The sequence below is a fragment of the Eleginops maclovinus genome, chromosome 3 (assembly GCF_036324505.1).
Source record: "Eleginops maclovinus isolate JMC-PN-2008 ecotype Puerto Natales chromosome 3, JC_Emac_rtc_rv5, whole genome shotgun sequence".
Classification (NCBI taxonomy): Eukaryota; Metazoa; Chordata; class Actinopteri; order Perciformes; family Eleginopidae; genus Eleginops; species Eleginops maclovinus.
In genome coordinates, this window is record NC_086351.1 from 23,481,059 (window position 1) to 23,504,825 (window position 23,767).

The following is a 23,767-nucleotide window of genomic DNA, read 5'->3' on the forward strand; positions in this document are numbered from 1 at the left end:
AGTCTCACTAAGGAAGAATGATGATTGTCCCTTTGGAACTGGTTAAAACCTCAGATTGCAAAAGAGATCTTCAGAATTGGTCGGACAACTGCTCTGTCAACTCGTGGCTGCAGCAAATGTCTTGTCAATTCTCCGGCCATTAACTTCATAATAAACCTTCAGTGCTAGCCATCAAGATCCAGCTCTCGTCTCCATTGCTTCAGAAATGTCCATCACATTTACTTATTGTTAGTTGAAGGTTAGCCCATCACAGTGTACAATGACATCCATTTTGTATATTTGTTTTGTATATTTGGTAGAGATACTCTACATATACAGTGCTCTACACCCCCTTCGAAAAGTAACATTTTAAACAATATCTCAATGAACACAAAAACATTTTCCAAAATGTTGACAAGACTAAGTTTAATATACATTTTAGACTACAAATGTCTAATTTAACAATAATCAACCACAGGTGAGTCTAATTATTCATTACACAGATGTCCAGCAGACAGCTGACTGTAAAAGGGTGTAAAACCCCTTCCCATTTCATGTTGTTAGCAATGGCACACCGCAAAGGTGAAGGCTCCAAGAAGATCAGCAAAGCTTTACTTATCAGTCAGAGTACTGTAGCAAAAGTGGTACAAACACTTTGAAAAGATGGAACTGCAACCATCTCACAGAGACGTCCAGGTCGTCCACGGAAGTGAACACCTCGACAGGAGCGTCTTCTGATGAGAAGGGTGGAAGAACATCGGCATGCAAGTTCACTGCAGTTATCTAGGAAGTATAAAGCCAAACTGGGGCGACTATTTCCCATGAGAACAATACGGCGTACACTGCAGAGGAATGGTATGCATAGTGCCGTCCAGGAAGGAAGCCTCTCCTAAAGCCCAGGTACAAAAAAGCCCGCCGAGAGTTTGCCAGGGCCCATGCTGACAAAGATGAAGACTACTGGGACTCTATACTCTGGAGTGATGAGACCAAGATAAATGTTTTTGGAACTGATGGCTTCAAAACTGTATGGTGTCGCAAAGGTGAGGAGTACAAAGAAACATGCATGGTTGCAGTGTCCTTATGTGGGGTTGCATGAGTGCTGCTGGTGTCGGGGAGCTGCGTTTCATAGATGGCATCATGGATTCACAGATGTACTGCTCTATGCTGAAAGAGAACATGCTACCATAACTCCGTGCCCTTCGTCGTCGTGCACTTTTCCAACATGACAATGATCCTTAACACACATCTAAGGCCACTGTTGGATTTCTGAAGAAGAACAGGGTGAAAGTGATTCAGGCGCCAAGTATGTCTCCTAATCTGAACCCAATTGAACACCGAAGAGGAATTCTGAAGTTGAGCATCACTCTCCATCCAGTATCCAGTCTCATTCTTGAAGAATGGAAAAAGATTGACGTAGCAAAGTGTTTCCAACTTGTTCATTCTATGCCTAGAAGACTTGGTGCTGTCATTAAAAATCATGGAGGCCAAACAAAGTAATAGATGTTTTTGTTGTGGGGTGTACTAATTTTAGCATCGTTATATTATTAACCTTACTTTCATGTTATAAGGTAAACAGATGTTATATTAAAATTGTTTTTGTGTTCATTGAGATATTGTTTAAAATGTTACTTTTCAAATGGGGTGTGCTGATTTACGCTCAGCACTGTATATATAATTTTTACAGTCAATATGTACATATTTTACTGTTCTGTTTATCTTCTAGTGTTAATATACAGCTCTGGAAAAAATTGAGGGACCACTCCAAATGTTTCGTTATCTCTACATGTATGGCAGCCATTCCAGTGTCTGTTGAATTCCAACACAGATAAATGTTGTCAGTAGTTTATAGAATACAATAAAAAAATAATTATAATTTAACTCAAAGACATACCTACACATAATAAAACAAGAGAAAATGATAATGCTGAAGATGTCTCTTAATTTTTCCATGGCCGTCCATATTTTAACTGTTTATGTTTTTTTGGTTTTTTTAATTTTATCTCACTTTTATTTCATGTGCAATGCCTTGTTAACATTCTCCTGAGAAGAAAAAAATAAATCCCAGCTGGGGGCTATTTCACTGGCAAAGAAAAAGAAGGAGTACAGCCAAATTGAATTATGTTGACACGATGGCTTGGTGTTTTGCCTCGAAGCAAGAAAGATCTGTGTTTAAGAACTCATAAACACCAGAGATAGATTGGTGACCAATCCAGGGCTTGGTTCCAGCTCCTCATGACCATGAACAGGTCAGGTAGTTTCAGAAAACAGATTGTCATGTGATCTTAGAGAACTAGTAGAAACATAATACAACCAACCGATAGAGGTGCAAAGGATGGTTAAAGATAAGGTTAGAACCCCAAAGCAGCCATTAGCCTCTAGTGAAGTAGTTGGTTTACCGTGTGTCGATAGATTTTAGGTATTTACAAAATTCAAAACCATATAATTGTGGGAATATCAATGGATAATGCAAATAATAACATGCTGTAAACAAATCAGAAAATCTAAAGGATCTTTCTCAAGATTATTTTAAGAAATAAATCTCTACGGAAAATCTCTATCCAATATTCGTCAAAATATAGCTTATGAGGGACATAGATATTTTACTGTGAAAGAAAGTTGTGCACCTAAAAAGGAGAAGTGTTTTAAATGCATGTGGCACCGGCGTTACCACAAACTACCATAGCCTAGTTGTTTAGAAAAGAGATGCTTGCTGTTGTCATGCATCAGAACAAAAAGTGAAAGTAGCATAAAGCTGTCTTAACCATTAAGGTAACAGATCAAAAAACATGTATGTTTGAAAAACTCTTTTAACAGGCAGGGAGAGTCAGTACCAAGATGCAATACGGAAAATGAAGGATCTAATGCAAAGAATTGAAGTATAACACTAAATCAATTGTTTGGAGCAGCAAACAAGAAGGTTAAGCATCTTAGAGTTGGTTATTTTTCTTCTTATTTAATATCAAGTATTTGGTACTGTTGTTAAAATGTCTGATTATAATGTCTGTTGTCTCATGCCTCTGTAAACATCTCAGAGTTGATCATATTCCTTGTCATACCCATATCGTTTATCTGTAAAATTATGGGTGATAGAGCAATGAAACACAGCAGTGTAAAAAATAAAAGAGTGTATAGTTGAATGATATCCAGCTGTAACTAACCTTGAAGAAGGTCATGGTGGAGCCGTCCTCCACCACCCCGTATTCTATCTTGGTCTGCTTGGCCAGGTCGTCAGCAGAATCGATGGGTGACTCCATCCTCTCCACGGTGAGGAAGGCCGCCAGGTTTGCCGTGTATGAAGAGATGATGATGAGCGTGAAAAACCACCAGATTCCTCCTACAATTCTGGTGGAGAGGGCTTTGGGCATGAGCTCAGATCCTGAACGAGAGGAGCAGAGGAGGGTGGTGAGGTCCGGTACAGCATCAGGCTGGGGAGGGGGCAGCATTCTGCCTGGATCACACACTCACATTCACACAAAGGGGGCAGAGTGGGCAGCCTCATAGCTAGACATTTACTTGTGCTCTGATCTGGCTGAATGTCTGTCAAAACTGCACCACCTCTTCTTAAACTAATATTTATTCACTCAGTACCTCTGTCAAAAAGTGCGGAAGTCAATTAACTTCTGCGACATCTGGAACTTGGTGATGTTGTTGCTACTGCTGGCAAGCTAACTGCTAACTTGCTTAAGTTAGTTATTTTTGAGTTGGCCAACAAAATCATTGGCCCATTTGCTTGCTAGACAAACATTTAAAGCATTATTTTGGAGATACACTATTCAAGACCTCTTTTGTGAAGAAATGCATTGCCACAGTTACAGGTTGTCATCTGTCATTATTGATCGGTTGCTAAAGTTACATGAGCTAGCCTTGAGTGTAAACACAGAGATGTCACTTTGAATATGTGATGGCCTGTAAGTAGCTGGTACAGCCATAAGGTTTAGTGGTAATTAATTCCCACCAAACTACAAATCACTTTATCAGCACTACCAGTGCTGAGACAGTATACTACAGAATGTATTCAAATTGGCTTGCACGCAGCTAAAATGACAACTTCTCCTTATTTCAGCCTCTTCAGCTCTCCTTTACCTCAAAGAAGAGATCAACCATTAATGGTTTACTTCACTTGTAAGTGACTCCATTGGTTGTGGCATTTTTTACAAAATTAATTGATTTGGTTTATAAATGTGGCAGATATTAATGGTGTTCTAACAGTTGTATTACAATGTAATGCTGTTTAGCTTTGCACAGCATCAGCTACTTTCAATATTTGTTTTACCTCTTACACTAAATCTACAATTACGCAGCCTGTTTTACATTCCGGTTTTACTCACAATGTGTGGGTAGAGTTAAAGGTAGGGAGTTTTGTGTCCAAAGTAAAGGAGGTGGACCTGGGTTATATCAGGACTATTCTCCTCAAGCGGCTTAAGCTATTGAAAGCTGGGATTTCGCACATTCACTCAGAGGCAAAGCCGATAAAGAGTCAGAGAGATAGGAGGTTAAGAACTCTGTACTCCACTCCCTTTTGTGAGAGACTGACTTTAATCCAACTTTTTCTTTCTTTCTCGCAGTCCCCGAGTGAGCTGTTTAGTAGAGGCAGCATGCAGCGAGAGACATTACAGCCAACTGCAGCCCGAGCCCACTGCTATTGATACTGCAATGGAGAAGGAATGACAGCATGGGAGGGGGGCTGGCTCCCCCACTGTTTCACCCAGGCACGCATCATGTTTTTAGGAACGCATTGGTTAACTTACCTGTTAAATGATAACAACTGATTGCATACACCATGCTGATATCATACAATTAACATTGGTTGGATTATTCAAAAGGAAAACAATCTTTTCACAAGTAGCTGGAGGTGTTCACTGACAGCATGCTCAAATAATGGCACTACACCTACTCTTTTATAGCACCATGATGCCACTTTTTAATTATGGGGTGTTAAATGCATATATTTGGCAGTTTTAGCCTATAAACCACGAAGTGTGTTGTTTTTACCTGACAAAAACAACCCCTGCATTGTCACTCACTGAAAAGTTTGAGGACCGATGAATTCCTGTGTAAGGTCTGTAGTTGATTTTTCACTTAACTGTATCTTTGTGACCAAGCAGGTGATCATTGTGTTGTTGTTCAAACACGTTATGAGGGCTAATCTGCATTGTACAGTCCTCACTGTTTATGTGTTTTACTCCACATCCAACATGTAGCTGCTGGATAAAGAAATCCTACTAATACAGAGAGTTTGTGTATATAGACCAAAGTAAGAAATGCTGAGACGAGATACAACCTCATCTCCCAGAAAAGAAACCATTTAACATTAGCACTTTATTATAATGTACTACTGCATGTCTGTAAATGAATAATAACAGTACAACATCCCCGGGCGCTGCACAATAGCTGCCCACTGCTCCTAGTACTAGGATGGGTTAAATGCAGAGGACCAATTTCACTGTGTGTGCTCTGCTGTGTGCATGTATGTGACTAATAAAGAGGGTTTCATCCTCCGATTCTATCTATCTATCTATCTATCTATCTATCTATCTATAAAAAAACAGTTTCTGTCCACTGTGTCTCTGCAAATATTTGACTTTACACTGCTATTGGGTTATAAATCCCTGAATAGTTTAGAGACAATATATCATCTCAGAAAGGACCAAACATTTCTGAAATGGTTTCGACATTAACCTGCTTTTTATGTATTTTGTGGATTTTTCACACCAAAATATTAAAAATACATTAACTAAAAGTAATTTAGAGGTTAAGCAATACTTGTGTGATTTAAACATAAAGTCTACTGCTAATTACACAAAGTCCTTAAAAAGCCAATGATTGCATGCCTAGTAAAAAACGGACTTCAGTCTCTATGTGATCACTCACTAAACAAGTTAACCAGTGGTTCAGATTTGTAAATCACATTTTTCGTTGCACCTCTCATAGAGTGGTGCAGGACTTAGCATTTAGCACTTCCGAAGTCAATATTTTTTTGATGATTTTCTGGCTAGAAACCTAAAATAAGGTCTGTGGTCAACAGAAGCTTAAGATATTATAACGTTTTGTTCTACAGCATAAAATATGTCACTAAACACCTCACTCATGAATATTTGATGGTCTTTGGGTCATAAAAACAGCGGTTACTAACAACTGACTAAATCAACTACTAAACACCATTAAGCCGAACATTAGTTGAATTTAGCTTAGTGGTGGTGACACACAGCCTTGCAAACGTGATGTAGTTAATTTTTAGCCTAACATTACTTTTTACTTCTGCCGAATGCATTAACGTTTCAAAAATCATACAATGTTGTTAATATGTGGAGATTATCCTTCTGAACAAAACAAGTATTGTAATCATGTGTTGGCCACAGAGCCTATTTAAAATGATATTTTTAGAATCCCATTGCGTTTTATCGAGGGAGCTGTTGCGATGCTAACTTCTGGGTCGTGCTAGAAATTCGTCATCACTGCACCACTCTATTAGCCACCAACCATCCACACTGTCAGAAGTAGCTCCACCACAGAATGAAAGTCACCCAGCACTGGCACCAGCAACCCACTCTGCCCATTCATAAAACAGCTAACACAAATCATGGTAGCAGGTATGAACCCATACACATATTCATCAGTTCTGTGAGCAGAGGATTCTGCATGTTCTGTCTTTGGCCTGTTATCAGACCCAGGTATGTTTAAAACATGTTACCAGCTCCGTGCTTCTTTTTCTTTTCCCCTTCAGAAACTAGAACAGAAAAGAAAAGAGGGCCGACCCACTCAGAGAAGCGAGTTGACCCAAACAGAGCCTGGTTGGGGCTGACTGTCATGTACCCAAGGTAACGTCATGACCAAACAGCACATCCCACAGTTTTCTGGGGGGCGGGGCAAGCCGCCGGGCAGGGGAGCCTCTTTACAGTGCAGAGCTCACGGTGCCATGAAGACTCCGTGAGGTCCTTCAGTCTATCCCAAAACCGTCTGGGCCTCAGCCACATCTTCTCAACTGGTCAACCCTACAAGTATGTGCTTCTAGCCGGTCAAAAAAACAACACTACTTTATTCTGTATTTGGAGTTGCTAAAATAAATGACATTTACAAATATCAGATTCTGTCAAACCAGTCATCATTTTGATGTAAAAATCCTTTGCATCCTAGGGTTCAAATAAATACAAATCTGTAAGAAATATTAGTAGCTAATTTGGGGATATTAGTAAGCATGCAGTATACAGTAAGATAGCATGCAACCAGCCAACAAGGGATGAGTTATTAGTTACTTATTCCTAGGCAGATTATCTATAGACATTAAAGGGTCACTTCATCCAAAAAACATGTTTTCTAATTTAGCTCTTCTGGTATTTTATCATACAGATATGTTTTGTGTGTTTCAGATTTCGCTAACCTAATTCAACAGTGGAGGCCAAATTTAAATATATAAGTGGATTATTCGGACTGTTAGGAACACTGTTTAAATAATAATTAAATAGCAAATACTTTCAGGGCCTCTGATTGAAATCTCTTGAAATTAAACTACTTTTTTTTATGGCAGTCTCAAAATGTGTATATGATTAATTCAAAAGGCTGATTTTCAAACTCTGTGGTATTAATTCATAAAATACGTTGTGTTCCACTATATTCACTAAGTATTATACAAACGGTTTAACCGTCATGAATCCTATGTTTTATTGTATCAAATACAGAATAAAAAATAATATTCCAAAAGTATTTCATGTGGTTTTCTGATAGATGAAAGCTAATGTGTGTGGTACAAAGACGTTACATTGACCGGACTGCTTCCCTTGATCCTCTGTAACAACATCTTTTTAGCAAATAATTAACAACCTCTAAAATTCGACCAATCAGAAACAAGTATACGACCAAGTAGTGGAATAAAAGATTCTAATGAACTTTGAATACTGTGGGCACCATAAGTTGAATTTATTTCTCCTCCATCGCATTAGAATTATTGAATTATTGTCAAAGAAAGGTGTTAAAAACCCTATCTTTGTGGCTGGATGTGAACTGACCCTTTAAAGCAGCTTCAACTATGGCAGCTAGTAATTTCTTCGCACTGTCCAGATGCATACCGACATACACTTGATACCATGCTTTCCAAGCCCTACAATCATCTACCTGCTAATTTGTTGCATTGACAATTTAAAAATGCAACATATCTCTCATTCTGGCATGCGTTGTATCATTAAAATAATAACATTCCTTTTTCTTATAAACTGTTTGTCAGTCTAAAGATGCGAACTAGTTGAGAAGATACGGCATTGGTTTGACAGACGGGCCTAAATTCACATTTGATCTCAATCATTCCTTCAATATCAGGTATCCTGGGTGGGGGGGGGGGGGGGGGGGGGGTGTACACTTACCTATTCAGATAGCTGTAGATAGGTGGGGTAAGGGAGGGGAAGGGTTAGGAAAAGGGTAGCATGCAGGTGCACCATCCTCATTCATCGATCACTCAAATTCCACTCAGTCCATCCTGCTGGACTCTACCAGAGAAGCATCTAGCATCATGCACAGAGGCCCCCATGCATGGTCATGGGCCTGGTCCAAGAGCAAGGTTTGACCCCCAGCAAAAGGTGGGACATGTGCTAGAAAAAAGGGGACAGGCAGAGGCGTCTACCTTGCTGCATGAGAGCTCCAACTCCAAACCAGAAACTATTTAGCAGGGTGAAATTGTTTTCCACTACATCCGAGTCGGGGTTGCAAGGATGGGGGTTATACCACTCGTAGGGACTAAACCTGTGACATTAACAGAGAACACACACACAGATGTTTATTGCAGTTGCATAAAGACACAGACGTCATCCTACCTGGGGAGACAGGAGAGAGAACACAAATATTACTTAGTCATGTGAAACACTTTGAACCTGCCAGAGGACACTTCCCCGATAAAGCAGCATTGCTATGACTTTGTGTACATAGCTTAGAATGCTATTGCTAGCTGGATTAGTAAATTAGAAGATGAATTATTGTAAAATTATTATTATTATCAATTTGTCAAAATAAAGCATCAAACATGTCTGCTCACCTGAATCTCTTTTTCACATTTTTTATTTGAATAAGATACAATCCTTGGCCCGATTTTAACACCAATCATCTTCCAAAGGTGGCTCCTCATGTGGGAGTGCTCATATCAAAGGCAGTTCCCCTCAGTAATTTAATCGATAGGGTCTGAAAATAATTCCATTGTCAGCCAAGAAAAGAACTAATAATCCTTATAATCTTGGAGGCGCATTAATATTCAGCAGATCAAGCAGTTCATTCCCATCATGCCCACGCCGGCCCCGGCGTTCCCCTCACTCGACACACTCCTCAAGCAGAGAGAGTTCTCATTTATTCATATCAAATAAAAGTGACATTACATTAGCTAAGGTTGATTGGTCTACAATTAAGCATTCTGACCTGATTTGGTTTGGGCTGGGGTAGAGGGGGAACTAAGGCCCTATCTTGACTCAAGCTGTTAAACAGACACAAGGGTTTGACTAATCAAATTGCAATGCATAATGTCGACTTACTGCACTGGAAGTCAAAAGCGGTAACCTTGAGTGCATGTAACATCTGCAAGCAGGATAATGCAGATGAAAGTACTACACCGCCACGAGTCAAGGTTTTATTCGATTGTCCTCCGTTTTAATACAGTAGTACTTGGTAGAACACTGTGATACACGACTCTATATGAAGACGTATGGCTGTATCGATGAAATGACAGCAAAATAACTGTACGCTGTCACTGACTAATGGGCTTTGCCATTATAATGTGGTTAGCAGTGGTGTTTCTTTTCACCCCTGCAACACGGGAGGATATTGTGTAGTGTAGCTCAAGGACCCCTAAATGTCCCCCATATTTCTGCTTTAAGAGAATCCTTGGCCTAAATCAATCTGTCCGCTCACTCAATTTGCCTCAGATTTGCTTGCTTGTCAATTTGCAATGCCAAATTGAGTTCATCTGAACTGCGACCTTGCCGTGGCATGTGTGACCCAATCTCTTCCGCAGAGGTCTCTGAGTGTGTTTCCTCCAATCATGTCACGAAAAGCCAATTACAGCTCACCATGAACATGGATGAACGAAGTTGTCAGCGATGTGCCGGATCATGGGAGTGGTGGGCTGGACCGCTGCTGGTTGGGTCAGAGAATGCTAAACCGTTGCCGTTTACAGCAGACACCACAGCTTAACCCGTCTCTCACTGTGGCACCGCCTGGCTCGCCTGCTGTCATTTTGATCCAATTACACTGCCCTTACATTATCTCAAATCATCTGTGCTGCAGAGGGAGAAACTTTGAGCAAGGTCAGTGCAGAGATAAGCTCGGGCGGAAAAAAAAACGGCTGGGAATTCACCAGCAGCGCAGAAACAATGTGAGGCTTTTATCTTCCTACGGGGTCAGGGTCACCCAGCAGAAAGCTCCAGCGATGACGGGCACGATAATGCCAATGTCAGGGGAGATGAATCAACAGCGAGAGAGCGCTCCTGTTGCTCTGTCATAGCATGAGAGACTCTCCCAAAGTATGAGGACATTTAGAAACACACTATGTGGTGGTATGGCTTGGACAATGTTAATGAAAAGTGCAAACTAAATATTGTTGGTACATTGGCTTAGCACTGGCAAACATCTTTTAGGCTCAACCGATATGTGCAAGTCATATATGTTAACCCTGGTATACCTATCATGGTATTGGTAATGGTAAATCATTTTATGTTATTTCCTTTAAAGGTCTAATGTAATTTTAACTGTAGTATTTTGTTAACTTGTTAAGACTATAACGTGGTGCAGAAACTAGTCCTAAAACCCAGAAATGAATTAGCATTTTACCACTTCTGGATCCTTCCACTCCAAGCCAATGTCTTTTTTCAAAGTGTTTTTAGTTAGAAGCCTGAGAAAGGGCTGTGGTTAAGGTTTACAAACAAACAAAAGGTTGAGTATATATCAAGAACATGATGCTTAGGTGGCTGCATGGGATTCAGAGGAGAATTCAAACCACATGATGAGGCTGTGCCTTTAATATGAACACTCATTAACTAAATGTCTTATATTCAAAAGACAAAATACACTTTGATTTAAGGAAAGACAAAACTTGATATAAATATTATGAGGAGTACTTATACAGAAAACACTAATTCTAGAGGACCTTTCTGTTGATTACCGTCACTTAAAAACCTCTGCTTGATGTGTATGATGTAGGTAATTTCCCGAAGTGTAACAAGGGGTTAAGGCACAGCCTTTAGCAGAGGTGTGAGGTACTATAAAGGTTTTTTGTTTCATCACCTGCGCCAGAATCAGCAGCAGTGCGACTGATGTCATTAGAAGGAACATAAAAGAAACTATAACCGGTGACATTAACATCAGTAACTGGAGATATCAGGGCAGGTGGCAGTACAACAGAGGGATCATGTGGTGTTAGCAGTGCACCCGTGTGGAATAGGCCTATCCATGGCGAGGAGAAGCAGCTCTAACTGTGTGTACGTCAGTCCCATTGTTCTGTCTCTCACTCATACCAACAGTCAGTCACACAGCGCAGCACGAACACAAGCATACATAGATAAAATGTGTAATGTGTACACACACACAAACAGTATATAAATGCACAGTGGAACTCCTTGTCAATTGTATGTGCTTCACTATACTAGACAGTGTGGTCTCACAAAGTTTCATGAAATCAGTTTGACATTTAAACATACAAATGATGAATGTGAACAGAAGTTAGAGAAATACATTTGCACGCCATGAAAGGATTAATTGGAGGTCATGCTGTAAATATGCCTTTTTATGGGGGTAAAATAACCATATTGTCCCGAGAAATATGATGGGGCCTGTTTTATGTTTACAGTTTAGTGGGAAGTAACTGTTAGCGAATATTTTGCTTTGGTGTTTAACCTTTCCACCTAGTTCATCCCATGGCATAGTTCTTTGGCCTTGGGGTTGCTGTAATCTCCCTTAAGGAGGGGCAGCTTGGGCGCTTTGTTGATGCCAGTTTCTGACTGGCATCAACAACTGCCTTCTGACACAAGCTGACATGAGATAGTTTATTATTTAGGGACATCTAGAAGCCCTTCTTATCTGGAATGTAGCTTCCCTGATGTACATTCTTTTCTCATGTACGACAGCTTTAGTTAGATTTAGGATCCATACTTGTTTAGTCTCGCTGATGTAGAATGTTGATTATACACTCTGGTGTGGTTAAAACCTCGGACTAAGGAAGAGTTCTTCAGAATTGGTCGGACAACCGCTCTGTCAACTCGTGGCTACAAAACATGTCATGTCAATTCTCCGGTCGTTAACTCCATAATTAAGTTAAGCTTGGCAGTTGGAAAAAATATATATTTCAAGATGATAGCTATCAGTTACCTTAGTTACATTACCGACTTTATATATACAGTATATACTTAAACCTATACTTGTATTCATGTGTTTCAGTCACTGATCCTTAACATTATAGTATCTTTATCTGGGAGACTTTTTTATCTTATTCACTCTTGCCGATCTTTTTCTGTCTTCATTGTAAAAGTTCCTGCGTATTTTTATTTATATTTTTGTTACTGATCGAGTTCTGAACCATGAAAAACAAACCAGTTCTCCTTCTTGGTCAACCATGATAAAAACAAATGCTAGCATATGATATTTTTAGATGTGGTTGACTTTCTTACCCCATGTTGAGTCTATCAATGTAGATAGTATTGTGGTGTTTTAAACAGGGAGCAATTCTCCTGCATAATGTAGCATCATTGACAGCTGTTGACAGCTAGGACTGTGGATAAACTAGAACAGCAGGGACACTCTTTCCAATAAGATTTGGGCCTTTTGAATTCCTGTGGTGAGGAGTATAAACTAAATTCCATTCACCTTCATTATTTTCGACCAAGCGACCAAAACTATGTGCATGGCCACGGGGGAGGAATATTTTTCACGTGTACGCTACCAGGATAGCTCAACCACGGAGGCTCGTATCACCTGCCAAGTCATGTTAAAATACTCTTGTCACATATATAATGGTGAAGGAATGTAATCTCTTCTGTTTACATTACATAATCTGCCTTTCACATTTCATGAAATTCAGTGAGACTGCTTACGCTACAGTCTACAGCTACAACATGCAGCTTTAGCCCAGCATGCATTGTGTGTGTACAGGAAAAAAGAAGGAATAAAGTGAAGGGGGAATTCATACACTTACCCAAACACTTACTTATTATGATATTAAATACAGATAGGTGCATATTCTGAGCCAACTTAGATGACAGTTGCCGCTTTTTATTTTCGTGTGTGATCATATTGCCAGTAACATCAGAAAACACATGTGTGTTAACGGTGAAACTGTCAGGTCACGGCTGTAAGAGAGCCGATGTCTCCTGAAAGTTTTAGAGTTAACATGAACTTGTTTTCCCTTTCTTTTTTCTTCACCATGCTTCAAATGGCAGCCACAAGCATCATGAGCCAACCGTCAAAGTCATTGGACTAGGTTTTATCTGAAAGAGTTGTCTAAGCAAAGAGAAAAGTACAACCTGTACAAATCATACTTTAGATTGTTTCATCATCCATAGGATTCTTGAAGTTACAAAATAAAACTGTAGAGTAAATAAACACAAAAGCAAATACAGTAACAAAGAGCAGCTTGTGTTGATAGATACAACACCTACCAATCCAATCTATTCACGGTTTTTGGTCAGTCAACCCTAACCCTAGAAAACATCTCTAATTGTTTATAGGATGTTTTTTCTAAAGCCCAGTTTCATATCATGCATTTTTTTTCTACTATGGCTTTCAACTATGAATCAGAAAAATAAATTACCAAATTAACCGAGTCCATCTTTGCCTTCCATTACCAAAACCACAAATGCAATTACACATGAGTTCTAGAAACTCTTAAAGAATGTTCTTTACAAACAAACTTTGCAGCACTTGGGTTCATTGTCTTTGAAGACTTGCAAAGCCATTTGAACTGACAACAATTTACTGCAGAGAGAGATCTGAATCTCCAAAACATAGCTCAAATTTTCAGAAAAAAAAGTTTGGTGCAGATGTGACAAAGTGATCCAAGACATTTACAGAAAAAAAAACACGAATGTTTGATCAACACACACCTTTAAAATCCCGCATAGGAAAGTAATCTGTACACTTATATTTGGATAAGGACAGTGGCTATGAACACTTTGGAAGGTTAGCCATGATAAAGTTAGGTAAGGCAAACAAAGGTAAGGTGTGATGGTGCTTTACAATCCAACGGGTGAGGGGACAGCCGGAAACTCCTTTAAACCAGATAATTGTTGGTCTGACGTTTGTTTTACAGTTGCCGTGCTTGAAGCAAGGTGAAGGAAAAAGAAGAGACAGCATGAACTCTGAGACACTGGGGATAGTGAGGGAAAGGTGGGAGAAGGGCAGCAGTGTTCACACCGAGCTTGACAAATCCCACACACACTTACGCCAACACATATCCATATGAGAGCACAAGCATTCTGCCACTCTCTCTGACATGTACACACAACCCTCGAACGGCTGATAGGCCTACAACTTCTCTATCTAAGGTCTGGTAGTGTGTTTTTGTGTGTATGGATCTCCTGTGGATTCATTACTGATACCGAAAATAGGCCAGGAGTAACCTAGCAGCCAAGAAGCAACTCAATAGGAAACTGGAAAAAGGCAATGTTCATGTGATCCGTAAGGGTTAAACGGCATTTAGTACTTTCCACAACAAGGCTAAGATTTAATACATGACTGTTGATTATTCTCGGCACTGTCACTGAGTGGAAGGCTTTTACTGTGTGAGTGTGCTCAGGATGCAGATCCTGTGATAACTGTTAGTCCGAGGCTGAGCGATGGAAGCTAAGCATGTTTCTATCTGTGTGTTAAGCTGTGATCACTGGAAGGGACATGTTACCTGGCTATGACAAACAGCACACAACTGACACCCAAGTAAGCCAGCAGAATATACATCCAGATATCGGGCGAGAGGGGGTTGAGGAAGGAGAAGACCCCAGGGTTGGTCCCGTTTGGCTTGCGGTACAGTATACTTATACCCAGCGTCATGAATGGTTTGGAGAAGTCGATAACCTTCTCTCGCACATATGTGATGGCAAGGGGAGCCACTGCCAGATCAGCTCTCTGTCAACAGGAAACATAAAAACAGAAGAGAAATAGGCTATAAGTCACAGGCACAGGAAGGACTTAGAGGCAATCAAATTAAGAAAACAGGGTCTTTACACACTACAGAGTCTGTCCCAAGGCACTTAGCAAGAAATTTAAAGCCCTCTTTCTGTTTGCACACATCAAGTATACTCTCGCTAGTAAACTCAACCTTTTCCCCCCGGAGCCTAAATCAAAGCGTTCATTTATTTTCTTTACCTACTTTCTGCTTTTGTTGGGATAGGTGCAATCTGTAGACCATCATAGCACGGTACCTTATACGATGCTTTGGGATGTGGGGAGACATATGGAAGAAGTCCCCATCGCATTAGAGGACAAACACAACTAGAACAAAGACTTTGGACTCATTTCGATGTAGTTGTTGGACTGTAGGAAACTTTTGGTTTTGCTTTGTATCTATGGTCTTGTGAATAGGATAAGCTTCATATACAGTAACAGCACAGTTGACTATAAGCTCAGCCTGGTCTATGATATTCTTGTGCAACGGCAACATACTTTGACTTAAAACGGCCAACACGATGCTTTGCATATGACTTGCAACTCCTGTGCTGTGTACATTTTAGCTTTTGACCCTGTCTTAATAATCATATAACACCCAGTATATAACGGAGAATTGTTAACTTCTGGAATCTGCTTGGATTCACAATTGTAAAATCCTACTTAGGCCTTGACACTCAGTAATACTATATAAAGTATTGTTTTAACATTGTTTCCAAGTAACAATGAATGATAGAAAAAAAAAAGTTTTGCTTTCAGGGGTGGCCAACACATGGACACAGCAGTCTTTACTCAGACTAATCAGACTCTTGCCAAGTGCCAGTACTGTGTGATTCTGCGTCCTGGATACACCACTAAAAAAAATAAGAAAAACTGAATTGTTGTTAGGTTAGCATGGTCCACTGCAAATTCTGGTTACTGGACCTGGACTTTGTCAGTAAGGCATCCAATCATCACCTCAAACACAACACCTCTTAGAAAACCAGGGTGTTTTTCTCTTTACTGCTCAATGGTACAATTGTTTAGCAAGCTTTTGGTAATATTATGACAAATTCACAAAATTCCTAAATGTTGGAGACATTTTTTTGTTTTTAAAGATATACTTCTCCTGCCTCATTGTTTAACAGGCAACGGTGTGTATTTTAATCTCTCCAATTCCAATGATTTGTGAAGGGTAACCTCTCCTGACTAGCTGGTGGCACCCTGCCTTTGTATGGGTGAATGTGTCGCATAGACTAGAAAAGCCCATACAAAGACTGTCCATGTACCATGCTACATCTACTCAGTGTTTGAAACTCATTTTATGCAATGCACTGCCTGGTTGTAACTCTTATTCCCAAGCATACTGAAAATAACTCAAACATCTGTCATTTGACATCTTGATAATACTTCTGGCATTTACACAGTGGGTAGTTATTGAAGGTGGAACATTTATGGAAGCAATTACCTTGAGACCTATTCTCACATTCTATTATTTTGTTTGTCTTTGGCTGTGTGTGTGCAAGGAGAGCTAAAATACTTTTCCACTGTGAGAACTTAACAACCCATTCCCCAGGTTTAAAATGACATGCACTTTTAATAACCTTGTGCGGCTTTGGTGGTAAGTTATTCCCACATTACTTTTCAGCAATGTTTAATAGTTTTTTTGTAATTGATTTTCATTAAAATACACATACATATGAACAACACGTTTATATGCCATGGCAGGGCTCTACAAGTCACTGGCCCAAAATCAAATCATGTGCCTGGCACCACCTGGTAGTATTTCTGCAGAATGTTTTATCTACTGAACCTGCCCCCTCTGAAAGGCGTTGCCCGAATAAAACTATGGGTCATTATTTCTTCCAAAACTTAAATTTTTGGTAAAACTTGTTTTGGTTGTTTCTTTCCATAAATGTTGATAGAACATGTGTTGGTTTTCTGGTAGCTAAAGATGCAGTGGTTAAATGCTGGTAACTGTTCTATGTTGTCATTAGGGCTGCCACCGATTAGCCGACTAATCGTTAGTTGGCGAAAAAAATATTTGTCGAATACTTTTCCAATTAGCCGATTAGTCAAAAAAAATTAAAAAAAGGCCATCTGCTGCATGTGCCTGACGTGAAAGCCGGAAACCAACTCAGACGTCATTCAGAGCTGTGCCTGGTCCTGATGTTAATTTGTCCGCAGGATATCCAAAGCGTGCGATCCCTCTGAGCATGTAAGGGACGAGCCCCAAAAGGTGACATGCAAACTCCGCTGGAAAAAAGGTTCTTCCGTATCAACGCCATCATATCAAAACACGGAGCTTTATTACCCCGACAACATGTGTTCCTTTGTCAGACTCGGAGGAAAACAGCAGTGAGTCAGGCAGTAGCCTAGCATTGTATCAACATGTATAAACCTAGAATATAAAATCATTCTGAGCTCAGGAAATTACAAATTCAAGCTCTCAGTTCATGATCAGGGCGTAATGTAGCCTACTGAGGGTTTTTTGCCGCCGAGCATATTTGTCGCTGTATCCATTCCTGTGTAGTATTTATTGGGTTGTTATATTCAGATATGAATAATAGAAACTAGAACTAAATGCTCAGTGTGTGTGCTCGTTGGTTGTTCACACACACATTAAGAATCCCTACCGGAGCTTCTGTTGTTTGTACCGCTGACGGGCGGAGCGCTCCGTCCGTGCCGTGCGCTGTGACTCTCATGTGCTTTCTACATGTACAGTTTCATTTATATTTCAATGGTTAATTATTACAGTTTTATTTTATATTTCATGTGAAGCACAACGTACCATCCTGTTATAATAAGGTTCTTTATCAGCCTTTGACACTGAAACCATTTAGGGAGAAGAAATATATGATTTTTGTTCTTTTCATAAATCATAATATATCTGATACGTGAGACGATTAGTCGACTGATCGCCTGAATTGACGACTACTAGTCGACTACAAAAATCTTTAGTCGAGGGCAGCCCTAGTAGTCATCCTTGTTTGATGACCCATACCTTCTTTGCAGCACGCAACCATAACCCTAATAACCATTAAAAGTACCTGGAAATCATATCAGGTCACCTTAAACAATGCCATAATTTGGTCCAGTTACTCATCAACCAACCAAACCCACACAAGCTAAACAAAAGCAGATCCTTTTGACAACAAGAGTTACAGTTAATGGTTTGTTACAGGGAATACTTTGCACCATTTATGCAGGCTATTAGTCATATCAGTGGTGATGGTGTAATCAATTTAAGCAATAACATCTTGTGTGCTATATTGACTCAGAAAGTGAAGTTCTGACATCGGAGGGTCCCTGCTGCCTTGTCTCTCTCTGCTTCATTTCTCCGGTTGAATGCTTGAACAAGTTAAATTAATAGTTTAATTCAGCAAAAACCTTGTAAAATGTATCCTCATCCAGTACATCCTATGTTTTGGGATGCCATTTTAATTGTTAAAAACTTTGCTAGTGAGCCTTACAAAAAAAAAAGAAATATAGTTGTGTATGTTTGCTACGCATAGGCAGACACTGCAAATCCAGGCTGAAATAGAGTGGTGCAGGAACAAGTCCTAAAACCCAGAAATAAGTTAGCATTAGCAAGTTAACGGTTTTAGTTTTTCTTTAGACTCCTGAAATAAGATCAGTGGTTGATACAAATTGAAGACAGTTTCACGCTTTGTTCGACGACATAAAATACGTCAGCAGATTCCCCGCTGGTGAATGTCCGAAGCTTCTGTGTCATAAAAACGGTGGCATTGAGCTTCTTTTCTGCAATATGCCATCATCCAGTTTGGAAAAATCCCGTCCTTTTTGCAAGGGAATCCTTGCGATGCTAACTTCCAGGATGGCTTACAAAATGTCTCATAGTCATAACTGCACCACTCCTAAACTTGTACTTGTTTATTTCATCCAAAAACGTCTCTGTAACATCAAATTAAAGCAATCAGAGACAGACTTTGCAGCTTTAATCTTAGCTTTCTCACGTAATGTAGCACTCACTATGGAATTTATTGCTTTAATTAACTAAGTTCACATTCAACACTTATTGGAAATCCACATAAAATGTAATGAATTATTTTTGATATACTGCAGTGGCAAACACATCTGAATCTGCTCTATATACATGCAGCTGTTTCCCCACACACTGAGCATTAACATGATTTCTTTCTATGGAGTTATTTATAATATGGAATAATCCCTTCTCTGGCAAGCGCTGGAGTCGCGTAATATGTGAGATGTGTGCGTTGGAGATATAGAGCGGGGATGTATAGAGCCTTCCCAGGAAAGTCATGTTACCATATCTGGGCTGAAAACCATGCAGTGCTGTTGACAGTTAATAAATCTCCTGCTGCATTGTGACCGTAAACGCTAAACATTCACAGCAAGGTCAAATGGTTCCTTTCTCAAAGATATATCCTTTTTTTCTTATGAAGGTTGCCATATATCACTCGAAGATGAACGGAGCTATGTAAAAAAAGGTGGGAGAAGTACTCAGATCTTGTACCAGAGTGTAGGAATATTCTGTTACAAGTGAACGTCCTGCATTCAAAAGTTTACTTGAGTAAAAGTACAAAAATAGAAGCATCAAAATATATAGTTATATCACAAAAATAACAGTTGTCACATAAGAATATAAAATTGTGTTTTCATTTATTTATCTATTTTCCTTATCGTATTAAAAACCATATTTCGTAGTTTATAGGAATAATTGTGTGTTTTGGATCATTTTTCTGATATAATTCACTCCAAAATTGCTCTTTTGTTGTAAGTCAAGAACAGGTTTTAGAAATGGAAATTACATATTGATGCTGCCAATGCTTAAGGTTAAACATTTTAAAAAATGGTTGCAAGTTGCAATTCATGTGCAAGGCATTATGTTTTTCCTTTTAGAGTCAAATGACCAGAGGTGGAAGAAGTACTCAGGTCTTGTACTTGAGTAAAGTAGAAGTACCAGAGTGTAGGAATACTCTGTCACAGTAAAAGTCCTGCATTCAAAATGTTCCTCCAGTGAAAGTAGAAAGTACTCTCATCTAAATGTACTTAAAGTAGCGACAGTAAAAGTAGTCATTGTCTGATTGATCCATTTCAGAATAATATCTCTGATATGTTTTATAGTGATTGATCATTAAAGTGTTCTCAGAGCTGGTAAAGGTGCAGCTAGTTTGAATGCTTGTATACTGCAGGGTAGCTGCTGAATTTACTCCAGGTGAACTAAAGTCTGATTTAAGGGTTGATTATAATTACCATCATTAATCCAAATCTGTAAAATGAATAAAGATATTGAATACATGTAGTGGAGTAGAAGTACAAGATTTGCTTCTGAAATGCATTGGAAGTACAAAGTATCATAAAATGGAAATACTCAAACAAAGTAAATCTCAAAATGATATCTTAAGTACAGTACTTGAGTTAATGTACTTAGTTACTTTCCACCTCTGAAAATCAGGCGTCTTTGAATGGATAACTCTAACACAACTCTACACAAAGTTATCTCCACTTTGAGAATTAGACAGATCTTTTTGCTAAAGTCCTTTGACAGGACGTTTCCAACTCGTTCAGCTCTAAACTCGTTGTGTCTTCCCCAACAGAACTCCTTCTCATCTGAGGGCCTGTCCGCTGTAATCACCATCTTTCCATGTTATCCCGTACCGTGTTCCAAACCCACACTGAACATCGTCTGGCAGGGGATTGGGCCCTTCACCCATGAAAGGAGCAGACTGTGTGTCATGGCGGCCAATGACTGCACTGATCAAGAGCAGAGGCAGTTAAGGGAGACATGACCCCTCTTGGGTCACATATTGACCATTGGCCAATGCGCGGCCGCTATTTGTATGCCCATGCAGTTTATCCTTTCTGAGACATTGTCGGTTGTAATGATCTACACGGCCAGCAGATTGTGTGTGTGTGTGTGTGTGTGTGTGTGTGTGTGTGTGTGTGTGTGTGTGTGTGTGTGTGTGTGTGTGTGTGTGTGTGTGTGTGTGTTTTTGTGTTTGCGTGTGTGTTTTAATAAGCTCTGTAGGGGAAACGCGCGCCGACAGAATCTATGCTCTCCTCGCATCATTGTACCCTCAAACGGTGCTGCTTGTTATCTTCTATTTTCTTTCCCTCTAAGTGAGTTTCATTGAAATATCCATCATAACCGTATCTTTTTTTTTTTCATTTTCAACCATTTCGATGGTAAAAGATGTTGATAAGACAATTTACACTAATGTACAAGTCATGAAAATAAAATAAATAAGAAAACCTGTTCTTGACACAAACTAAGACAGCATACTTGAGGTGAATCCAATTAAGAAAGCAGGGTCTCCTCACACTACAGAGTCTGTCCCAAGGCACTTCGCAAGACATTTAAAGCCCTCTTTTTCTCTCCACTCATCAAGTATACTCTCGCTACTAAACTAACCATTTTCCCCCCGGAGCCTAAATCAAAGCATTCATCTATTTTCTTTACCTACTTTCTCCTTTTGTCTGGATGGCTGCAGTAAACTTTATATGATGTACTGGGACGGAGGGAGACATAAAGGACAAGTCATCAGTGCTTTGGAGGACACACAACCAGACAAAAGAGCTGTTTGTACTAGTTTCACTACTACTCTGTACTGTAGTGGCACATAAGTCCTTTTAGTTTGCTTTGTTTTATTAGGACTTGCTAATATCATTAGACGTATAACTCACTGTTAGCACATTGTCTGGGCCCTATACATGCATAGTCAATTACAGAGGTGGGAAGTAACTAAGTACATTTACTCAAGTACCGTTCTTAAGGAACATGTTGAGATACTTGTACTGAATTTTCATTTTATATTACTTTGTACTTCTTCTTCACTACAATTCAGAGGTAAAAGTGTACTTCTACTCCACTACATGTATTCAATATCTTTATTCACTTTACAGATCTGGATGAATGATGGTAAATATAATCAGCCCTTAAATCAGACTTTAGTTCACCTGCAGTAAATCCAGCAGCTACCCTGCAGTATACAAAGCCATTCAAACTAGCTGCACCTTTACCAGCTCTGAGAACACTTTAATGATCAATCATTATAAAACATATCAGAGATATTATTCTGAAATGGACCAATCAAACAATGACTACTTTTACTGTCGCTACTTTAAGTACATTTAGATGAGAGTACTTTCTACTTTCACTGGAGGAACATTTTGAATACTTTTACTGTGACAGAGTATTACTACACTCTGGAACTTCTACTTTTACTCAAGTACAAGACCTGAGTACTTCTACTTTTACTCAAGTACAAGACCTGAGTACTTCTTCCACCTTTGGTCATTCGACTTTAAAGGGAAAAACATAATGCTTTGCACATGAATTTGCAACATTTCTGGCAATTTATTTATATCTAACCCTAACCGTTGGTAGCATCAATAATTCCCTTTCTAAAACATAAAACACAAGCGCAATCTTGGAGTGAATTCTATGAAAACGGTGGATCAGAAACACAATTATTACTATGATCTGTAAAAAAAAAAAAAAATCAATATACGATAAGGGCAAGCAAAACTAAAATATTGGCTTCTTATGTGACGGTGTAGAACGCTGTTGTTTTTGCACGTATATTTTATACTTATCAATAATATTTTCCAGATTTTGAAACCTTGTTCTGTTGAGTCAAAAAACACAAGAATGAACAATCGAAATCTGAAACCACTTTTACCAGTAATTGCTATAATAGATACCAAAAAGTGTAAACCCAAAAATGTTTAATTTACTAATATGTTTTATTTGTTTCACCCTGGCTGTGTATTCCCCTTTTGTGCAACTTGCTTATAGCAACTAACAATGTTGTTCTGCAGGTTCATTCACCTTTTATTTTAGTTATTATAATATTTGATTCCCCAAACAATTGATGAGATCTGAAAACATTAAACAATCAGATGGGACAAACTTCTCCAAACTTCTTCAATTGACTTGGAATGTAATATTGAATACGTGCATTGGTCTGAATAAAAAAGAAGAGAATGATCCAGAATGATCCTCATCTGTTTGCTGGGATCATGTTAATGCACTGTCTTTAATAAAGATACAAAGACACTCACGTGGTCCATAAGCTCCTTGATCATGCCATTCCACTGTCCCGTGTTCTCGTCCTGGGCGCCGTACCTCCCATCCTCCACCAGGCGGATCTCGTACGTGAAGCCCAGGATGTTGGCGAGCTCTCTCAGCAGGTCTATGCAGAATCCCTCGAAGCGGTCGTTCCCGTACAACGGCTTGTCAGACTTCTTGAACATCACATATGGCTCTTCCTGTCAGGTGAAATAAAGGCAGAGGGGGTGAGTCTCAATGGCACTTGGCATCTTTTACCTTCAGATAAGGCCTATCTGAAAGGGTGTCGGATGTGTGAGATAGGCTTTGGAGCCACAAGTTGGCTGGAGGAGTAAAGCATGTGTAAAGCTGTGTTTATGTGTGTGTGTTAGCCAGCAGTCCCAGTCCTGTGATGTGAGGTAGGCAGGGTGCAAAGTGAGGCATGACCATAATAAGAGATAATCCCCCATATCAATGACTCTGTGCTCCTCTCAGGCTCAGCAGGCTGGCTTTGGGCCCGGGCCCAGCTTTCAGGACACTGCATGCTTTGTCAATAAGATAAGAGATGCTGATAGACGGACACAGAAAGAGAGCGCACATCCCCCCTGCTCACACTAACAGCTGGGAGATTACCAATGTCTTCTTTGATAGTAA

At 39.5% G+C, this 23,767-nt stretch overlaps 1 protein-coding gene across 1 annotated transcript in view; it reads right to left on the reverse strand.

Moving 5' to 3' along the window:
- The window catches only part of grik2 (glutamate receptor, ionotropic, kainate 2), a 249,394-nt gene that overhangs the window by 43,813 nt on the left and 181,814 nt on the right, over positions 1 to 23,767 (reverse strand). Inside the window, exons 12-15 of the mRNA XM_063879961.1 lie at positions 23,128 to 23,334; positions 14,837 to 15,060; positions 8,591 to 8,709; positions 3,138 to 3,355 (exon numbers count right to left, since the gene is read on the reverse strand). Of these exons, the coding sequence (XP_063736031.1) occupies positions 3,138 to 3,355; positions 8,591 to 8,709; positions 14,837 to 15,060; positions 23,128 to 23,334 (768 nt within the window). The remainder of the gene's footprint in view (positions 1 to 3,137; positions 3,356 to 8,590; positions 8,710 to 14,836; positions 15,061 to 23,127; positions 23,335 to 23,767) is intronic.